Genomic DNA, 10,350 nt, shown 5'->3' with positions numbered 1-10,350 from the left:
TATGTATATAATACAATATAATATAAAATTACACGTATACCTATATCTTCTAATTGCATTTAGTATTAAGTATACTATTTAGACATATACAATACATTAATATGCTGTTGGTTTTAGCTGTAAAAATTGTATTATACTGTTAAGTTATTTATTATAGTTACAAAGACAGAAAGGCGCATCGAAATAACTCTATACAATGTATGCAATATATATGTAATACATACTCATGTATACATAAAACAATAACAGGAGATAGTTGGCGAGTGTTCTATACTACGTGATATAATAATAAATACGTGATATTTATTTTATAGATGCTAATGCTTCTACCTGATGGCTGGTGCTATTGCAATATTGTAATATGATATTTCGGTTTACCAACGTGGTAATATTACAGAGATACGTTATATTATGAGTGCGGCTGTACATTTATATGACAGGAAATACATCAAAATCTTTTAGGAGAAGTCGCGATGTGGTTGAGTGCGCAGTGTTTTAAAAATAAATAATATTAGCTCAAATATACGAACCCGAAAGTTTTCCAAAGTTTATATAATATATTAATATGACTCGTAACAGTCGTAACATTCATTTATGGGTACATCGAGTGGAGTCGAAATGTATCATTCGAATACGCGTTTGATGCATAACTACCCATATATCGTATGGACAGCTCAACCGACGGCAGAGATTAATGGCAAAGGCAATAAAAGCCTTTCTTGTGAAATGAGACCATTGAGGCCGAAAATAAGACTAAAATCTAGGCGCTTGAAAATGTTCTCGGGTAATCATTCTGCAGCAGTATACTTGGAGAAATAGATAGGAGACCGATGGGAATCGATGGGAATCTTATCGAATCGATAATTTTTTTCCCTGTTTGTAGTATTTTATACATTATGATAAAAATAAATATGTACCTATATTGTAAATGTATGCATAATGCATTGTTACTTTATTACATTTTCAGGAATAAATCGTATATCTATGCATACTGTAGTATACATATAATTTTTATCTTTAAAATATCATGTTATACAAGATAAAAATAAAATTGAACTATATCATAACGAAGGCTTTTGATTTTATGATGATTGAAAATAAAGTAAAAAGTAATATTGTATATTGTCGGATTGCATCAATCAACATTTAATATACAACAAATCAATGTATTAATCTTTTAAATTTGATTTAGTGGCCCACGATTGGTCTATTAAATTTTAGCGAATCTTAATTTTTTAGTTAATCAATTTTGTTTTGCAACTCGATATAATATTATGAGTTATAATTCTCATTATTTTCACTATAATGATTGATTCTAAATTACACATAATTTTAGATTCTATGCGGAGTAATGAATGTATTAATTTTATGATGATGTGTGTTTTTTTTTCTATCTGTAATCATCACCTTCTGAGGTAAAAAAATGTTTCGATTTTAAAATCGGGGGTGGTTTCTATAAGAAAAATAGATCTCATTGCTAGTTAGTGGAAAAATGAGAATTTTCCTATTATTTATAGATGATTTAATTTTTGATTTTATAAAATTTATGAATGAGTAAAATGCTTAAAAATGTAATACAAAGTTCCCAATCAGTGATCATTTATTTTACAATAAAAAAAAAAATCTTGAAAATTACTAGTTATTTTGTAGTTAGAAGTTCTTGAAAAATTGATTGTTTATACTTAAAAATTTAAAATGGAATACATGATACTTTATACGTTTTGAAATATATGTTAAAAAAAATTCCTACAGGAAAGTAAATTAATTTTTATCATTATTTGAATTTAAAATTTTTACTACATTAAAATGACTTATACTCCTAGAATAATTATTTCTCCTCAAACAATTTTTGTTATTTTGTTGTATTTAAAAAATAAAAACAGAAGATATCTGACATTTCACCAAATTTTATGTTATTATTTTCTATACATGATATAATTTTCAAAATATTTTTTATTTTTTTTTGAAGTTAGACATAAGATATTTTCGATTTTATTAGTTTATTTATTTTTTTCTAATTTAATTCAAGATCTTATCTAAGTTGCTCATATATCTGATTTAAATTATTAAAATTACAAAGCACATTTTTTTTTTAAAGTTTATATTGTTATATGGTGAAAAATGTATTAAATTTTAATTTTAATGTTGAATGTATTATGTTTGAAAATGTAATACCTATAATATTCCTCTTAAGTATTTTTATTTTTTAATTTAAAAAAATTAAAATATATGTATATAGTTTTTTTTTTTTTATAAACTTTAAATTATGTATTTTAATAATGAATAAAACGATGTTAATTATTTTTTTATAAATCAAAAATATTATTTCTGAGGAGATTTAACAGTTTTATTTGTATTATATTATTATACATTTTAGTTTAAACTATACAATACCGATATTATTAATTATCTTAGAACAACTAAAAAGTAAAATACCTACATAATTTTCATATGTAATATAATATATTATATAATTTGGGTAATTATTTTAAAGAGACAAAATTTTTACAAACCCCACTAAATTTTCATCTTTTCGTACACATCATTATAGTGCTTACTGTTTATCTTAAATAACATAATAATATCAATAATTTTTTTATCATAATTAAAGAAAGGATTCTTATACAGTTGCAATATTTTGAAATTTTTATCGTATGCACCAAATTTTATAGAAATTAGTTATAAATCCGAATAAAGTGAAATAGATTAATTAAAAAAAGTTTTAATTTGTCATAATTGCAAATTTCAAGGTTTTCGAATTAAAATTTATATTTTAAATATGATTTCATAAAAATATATGTTTTTGTATTATTGCAGGTATTATTTGTTGTTTGTGTCATTTAATCGATGTCGTTGGACCTTACTAATTACAATGTAGTAAAATAGATAACAATGTTAATGTGAATTATGTGAGTACAATATTGTCAGCCAATGGCCCAGACGATGAAGCTTATCTTAATAATACATATTATATATATATAATATAAAAAAGATAAAGACAGAGATGTGAATCTTATTTTATTTTCCCATTGTTTTCGGCCGAGTAATCTATCTGTTTTTATATAGTCTATGATATACCCACAATAATTAGGTTTATGTAAAGAAAAATCTTATACAATTTTTCTTCACGGGAAAAAATTTGGAAATATACATTATGATAAATAGTTATAAAACGGTGCAAGTTAAATTATAAACAACTAATTATTATAATAGTGATGAAAACATAAATTTAAATATCCATGATAGAAATATTGTTGCTCTCTAATTCTAAGGCTTATGCATCAACAATTTAATTTTGCACGTTTTTCAAGTGCACGTAGCAAAAAAAAAAAAAAATCCGGTCTTCAAACACGAAACACATAATTTTGTACATTATATTTTAAGGTCATAGGTTTTATTATTTTATTTATTTAAGGTCATTATAAGCTCGCGAGTGGTCAGCGTTTTTAAGAGCTCAGAGCATGTACTTACTATTTACTTGTTTTCATTTTTATTGACGAATAAAGTAAAATTCCTAAGTATACTAGTGGTAAGTCTATAATTTAAATCGAACAATTATTAACTATCTACCATTTGCTAAGTTTCAAAAACTTGAAGTATAAATTTAAAATATGCAACACCGCAGATTATAAAAATATTTTGCCAGGGCATAATTTTGTGTTCTGCGCGGAATATTATAATTTATATTATAAATGATCGATTGAGGGTAGTCCGCGGTAACACAGCTTTAAAAGTGCAGAGCGGAAGGTAATGGCTACCACAGCACCGCGAGCGAGTTTTCGTTCCACACGCATGTCTCGTCCATAACAGCACAACATTAGACGAAGTAAATAATATCACAGAGTGGCGTCTGCAGCACTGGAGCTTATCATTAAGATAATATGTGAGTATCTATTATAATATTATAATGTCGATGATGATAATAATATAATTATTACTGCTTTCACGATAAAAGCGATAAATGTTTGGATTGAATTATTGTAAAAGAACCTAAATATTATCGCTTAATGGGGGACCGTCCGGCGGTGGCACGGCCCTTAGCGGCGCGGGTGCCCTTGATCGTGACGGCGTCGACGATCGGCGCCCTACTCACTCGGGCGTCATATCGGTTGGTGTTCGCCGATCGTCCGATACGATGATGACGACGACGATGACGACCGGTCGGACGACCTACCCGCGACCGGCCGACGGACGAGCGGTCGCGGCGGTGGCTCTCGCGTAGCGTAATTGCGCGGATGGAAGGGGTGAGGGCGGGAGTGGGTCGGCGCGGACAAGGTCTTTTGGCGGCAAGGACACGGGCGGGCGGGCGGCCGACCGATCGGCAGCCATCGAGCGCGGACCCGCTGCACACCGGTCGCGCGCGCTAATCGTTAAACTCGCATGCACCCGCGTGATCGTCCACAACATCGTTGCAGTCGTCGTCAGTAAATATCAGCGTGCAACCGGCCTTACAACAACAACAACAACAACAACGGAAATCGGCACAGGAAAGAAGAACGCATAGTATAATAATAATAATAATACTAGTAATAATAACGATTAAAATAACTATAAGCAATATCATTGTCGTGCTTATTTGCTATTATGATATTATAAACGGTCGTCCGTCAGACGGTCGCGAGTTACTCGCCTGGGCATGCGGACACTAGTGTAACGCACACGTGTTAACCCTGACCGCGCTCAACAGAACGACACCGTCGTCGCAGTAACAGCGGCAGCAGCAGCAGCAGCAGTCGTCATCAGTTGCTCAGCGATAACGACTCGCGTGATTCTGAGTTTATTATAACGTTAATAACAATCATCTTTTAATATTATTATTAATAGGAATTTTGAATTTTGAATTTTTTTATAAATTTACTCTTACCGTCGCGACACGAGAAAAAATTCGGGCGCGATGCAATTTTTGACCGGTACATCGCAGACGAGTGCCGGCGGCGGTATGTTCGGCGGCGCCGATGGCGCGGAGCTGTACGCGGCCACGGCGTCGGCGCCTGACCATTACTTCTGCCAGCGAATGTTGTACGCGATGCAGTTCGATTCGGTGGCCGCGGCCGGCGCCGGTATGTGTTCGCCGCTGTTACCGTCGTCGTTGTCGTCGCCGCCGTCACCGCCGTCGTCGTTATCGTCATCATCGCCGTCGTCGTTATCGTCGTCGTCTTCGTCGTCATCGTCGTCGTCGTCGTCGTCGTCGTCGTCGCCGTTATCGTTGTCGTCGCCGTTATCGTTGGCGTTAACGCCGTCGATCGGCGGTCGTTGCTTCACAACAACCGCCGCCGCCGGGGACGTGAAAATGATGGACGCGTGCCCGGCGTCACCGGTCAACGATCATCATCTTCATCATCATCTACATAATCACCATCTTCAGCTACAGCAACAGCACGCGGTCGAAAACAGGAAACGTCCGTTACAGGACACGTTGGATGGCGCAAACGTTAAAAGAACGCATAGCTCGTCCATCGTCGCAGGTAAGACAAGTCGAATTTAACATTTAACTCGTTTGAATTAATTATATACCAGTTATAAAACCATTAAATCGCTCAAAAAATTATAGATATTAGCTTCGGATATTACGTATATTTTATATCATAGAAATAGTAATTATTTTTTTTTTTATTCTTAATATAGGTATAAGTAATATAATTTTAGTAGCATTGAAAAAAAAACTTCCTTAGGTACTCGTATATTAAATATATTTTACGCGTCGTGTCTTCGAAAATTATTTCTATGAAAAAACCTTAAAAACATAATATTAATATAATATAAGAATATCGTTATAAATGTTTATCAAATATTAATTGATTATGAGCTATTACAAGTTAATTTATGTTTCGTTATCGTCATTTAAATTTAATGATCAGACATTATTGTTAATATTTTGTAAGTTTATTTACTCCAATAAAGCGATACTTACAAAGTCAAAAGAGACTAATATCTATATAGTTGGTGTTCAATATGAAATGATAAATTAATAATAAATCCTTCAAAATATAAATAAACATGGATTATTAACGAAAAAAATTTTGCATGAATGTTTAAACTTATATTATTCGAAATCCTTAAGGCGTTGTAAATATAATTTTTGGCGTAATGTCATAATACCTGTGTTTCAGGCATGGCAATTTTTGTTCACTTTAATTTAAATATTTAATTATACCGATTATTTTTAGTGAAAAGGTTAATGATTTAAAAAAAAAATCCACATATAAAAAATATCGGAACTTGCATTTCAATTTTCAAATTACTATACATATGTATTAATTATTCATGAAAATAAACTGGTTGATTTTTTGGGGAATTCCATTATTTATTATTATTGATTTTATTTTATAATGCAAACAAAATAATTTAAATTATGTATACAAAATACCCAAATAACTAGTAGAATCTAGAAACATTTTATTTGTTTTTATTATTATTTACCTCTTATTTAATATTAAAGAATATTGTATAATATTTTTTTCGTATAGGTTTTTCGTATGTATTTAATATAACGTATATTAACATGATGTATTATAATTAAAATGCTGTAAAATATTTTTTCTTTATATTGTAATCGGTTAAATTCAATTAATACTGAATTATGCCTGTAAAATAAGATTATATTTATTTTAAAATGTTTATATGATATTTATTTTACTTTGAATACATTTTTAATTTTTATTACTTTTTACTTATTATTATTAATAAATTATAGTTAATTATTTTTGAGACGTTTATGGGCCATTATTATTTTAAACTACAGTTTATCTGTTAAAATACACCGATTAGGTACCTACTCTAGTTAAAATCCCTTCATAAAATTCATAAGCCATATAATATGTAATATATTTCATCGATAGGTCTACAGGGGATTATTTATACTTAAATATAAATACAATATAATATTTTATTAGAATAATAATGAATATGCCTTGTTATATGGGATATAGTTCACGATAAATAATTATAAGTATATATTTATACAAAATAAATCATAAAAAGCTGTTTGGATAATTATTTAATATACGTTTCCTATTATTGGTTGGTTATGATGATTTTTTTCAATATTTGTTGCTATAATACTTGGTACAGTTAATATATCTATTTCAAAATTAAATACATTATGAATAATTATGTTTATATCGATGTTTTTTTTTTTTTTTTTTTTAATAGGCTTCACTAATACCTTCTGTTAATTTTTTGCTTTTTAAACAACGTGACATAAATTTGTTTTAAATATTCATTGGTATAATTAATGTATATATAACTAGGTTATATATAGTAAAAATAGATTTAAATTGGTAATATTCGTCTCAAACGAAAATAAATCATATCATATACCATTGCCATTAAATAATTATTAGCTATACAGTTCATCTGTATTCTATACTAATAATCAATGATAAAATTTATTTAATTAATTAATTACTATGAATTTCTTATTTTCACAATTTTTAAATATACAATATGAAATATACTGAAATTGTATAGGTAATAGGTATAGGTAGCAATATAATATACCATTTGTAGAAAAATTAAAAAACCTACGTAAAAAAGTAAGCGATACTGAATGATGTTCTTACATTTTTGAACGATAGTTTATTTTATTTGAAAATTTTTATGAATAAAAATAGGATTTCGGACGACTTTATTTAATTTGTTATTACTAGATATTTAAAATTGATGAGTAGAGTAATAGATTAAAATTTTGTGGGGTAGTTCACACCGCATTCCACTTAAATATAAACTTTAAATAAACATTATAAACACTTATAACTATTTAATACTTTAGTTAATGGTTAATTCAAAATTCGGTTTTTGTTAATTGAAATTCTCTAAAAGTTTCACTTTTGGTTAATAATTTAAAAAACTTGTTATTTAAATAAGTAAAAATTTTAAAAAATAATTTTTTTTTTCAAAAATCTTTAAATTTTATAAGAAAATTATTCTTTATTGAATAAACCTGCTTACAATTTTTTTTTTTTATATGAAATGTCTTAGGTTCATTAGAATTAAATAAAAATACCCAGATTTAAGTAACTAATTTTTCTAACAATAATAATAGCGTTATCAACTTACTAAATAATGTACTTAGGTTATAATTTTTATTTACCTATATGCATAATTTTATTTTTAACCACAACAACTTATTCCAAGTATTTTTTTTTCAATGTTAGTTGTTTTGCTTATTTATTATTTTTCCTTTTGATCTATTTGACCGTAACGTTTTATTATTTCTTTAATCTATTTATTTTTTGTCATTTTAAAACAGTGCATTTATCTGCTTCGCAGTAATCGTAAAATCTTAAGAATTGTTAAATCGTCATAACATTTATTAGTAATAAAAACCATTTCGTGCATAATACTATTTACTGAAACAAACCATACTTATATAATTAATGTGGTTACATGTCTTAGTTAAATTTATGATTTATTTTTTCTGATTGTTTTGTTATCATTAATTGGAGTCCTAAACAAAAATATTTTTAACATAAACAATTGTATTTTCTCTTGCAAATAAAATGTATTAATATAATGGAGAGGATAAATACATATTTTGAATTTGGAAATGTGTGTGATAATGTTTAACACAAGCTAGTAAGTGTTTTAAGTGATTCTTTACAATTATTAAAGAATAGCAGATGTTTTTTCTTTTATTGAAGTATTCATTTTATTACATTTAACTTCTGTAATTCTGTTTTTATAAATTATTTGAATAGCAGTTTTTATTTGAAGACTAATTACATAATAATTATTTATATTAACTTAAAAATACTTATTAATTATTATTTTTATTATTTATTAATAATTTCATTTTTGATAGTAATAATTTAAAAATAGTTATACTAGATTAAATACACATTTACTGGTACTCTTGTTTGTATTTACTTTATAATGTAACTACGTACCTTAATTTAAGAATATACATTTGCAATGGTTAAAGGTCACTATGTTGCTGTGAAGGAAATATATTTACTGATATCCAAATGATAGGTACTATATTTAATAATATTTCAAATCGTAGTAATTAAATTTACATTATTCAATTCTACAGGTTATAATGTTATATTTTATATATTATTTCTAAACATCTAGAGGGAAATTAAATTAAATTAATAATTATTATACACATCTATTAGCTGATAATGGTAGAGACCATGATTTATAAGAAAGTAAAGTTATCTACATAAATCTATTACAAATCCTGATAAATTATAATACCTAATATAAAATAAGTAATAACGTTATAAAAGACAAAGATTGATAACGCTACCGATTTTAGTGAAGGTATTCTATAATCATAGTTATTACTTATTAGTTATTATATAATATTAATAATAATTAAAATTAATATAATGTTTTATTCAATTTATTTTATAAATTATCAGAATTCAAAATATTTCGAAAGATTAATTTTTTAGAAGAAATTGTCTGTATTCTGGTCGTATACGTAGGTTTAGAACAACCATTAATACCAAATGCTAATAATTAATAATAGTTTATTTATTAAAGTTTTTTTATTTTTTTATTAGCCTATGACTTTTAAATAATTATATTTACCGTGATATTTAAAAAACGTTTAAGTGATCAGGACTGTAAGATTAACAATTCAGTGATTTAAAACAAAACTATGTGTTCTATGAAAACTAAGTCACGTGGTATAAAAAACAATAACTATTGTCTAAAATTATTATGAATTTTGTTATATTTTTATATCTAGAATATTCCAAGTTTCTCTAGAGGTAGGATTTTTCATTCTGGAAATATGTCTTTTTCTTCATTATACTTACATTTATTTTTCGATTACACATATATAATATTATCTTAAAAAAAAAATAAAATAAATTGATATAAAATATTGAGAATTTCTAATAACTTTTGTAGGAAAACTTATACTTATAACTTATAAGTATTATTGAATATATTATTTTGATCTTTTATATCAATTTAATTATACATAGGTTCATAATAATAAATAATAGCATATCGCATTGAACAACATAAATAATTATTTTATTTACTTATTGTATAGCAACATAAATAATGAAAGCTATACTTAGTTTGTAGTGCAAATATTTCGATTTAATTTATTTTTATTTTTATTCAAGACATAAAAAAAAAAATATTTTAAACATTACTCTGCATTTACTGTATTAAGAATATGTGAACTACATATGAAACGCGTAAAATTTGTTTATGGCCATTAACTACTATAAGAACCTCAACATTAATACATTCACACCATAAATATGTATTTTAAGAAAATCTATAAAATTAAAAATGCTTAATAAATAAAAACTTTTTTAAAAATTACGGATTAAGTAGATTATATTTCAAAATTATAAATGTATAATATATCTAAGTGTTTAT

The 10,350-nt window shown here is 26.9% G+C and overlaps 1 protein-coding gene across 1 annotated transcript in view; it reads left to right on the top strand.

Annotated features, from left to right (window-relative positions):
* The first annotated feature begins 4,336 nt into the window (after window positions 1–4,336).
* The window catches only part of LOC112598811 (RNA-binding protein Nova-1), a 50,574-nt gene continuing 44,560 nt past the window's right edge, over window positions 4,337–10,350 (top strand). The window contains exon 1 of the mRNA XM_025345435.1: window positions 4,337–5,465. Within this exon, the coding sequence (XP_025201220.1) occupies window positions 4,895–5,465 (571 nt within the window). The 5' untranslated portion in view covers window positions 4,337–4,894. The remainder of the gene's footprint in view (window positions 5,466–10,350) is intronic.

The sequence above is a fragment of the Melanaphis sacchari genome, unplaced genomic scaffold, assembly GCF_002803265.2.
Source record: "Melanaphis sacchari strain LSU unplaced genomic scaffold, SCAv2.0 Contig4_pilon_pilon, whole genome shotgun sequence".
Lineage (NCBI taxonomy): Eukaryota > Metazoa > Arthropoda > Insecta > Hemiptera > Aphididae > Melanaphis > Melanaphis sacchari.
This window is presented reverse-complemented; position numbering and strand designations above follow the sequence as displayed.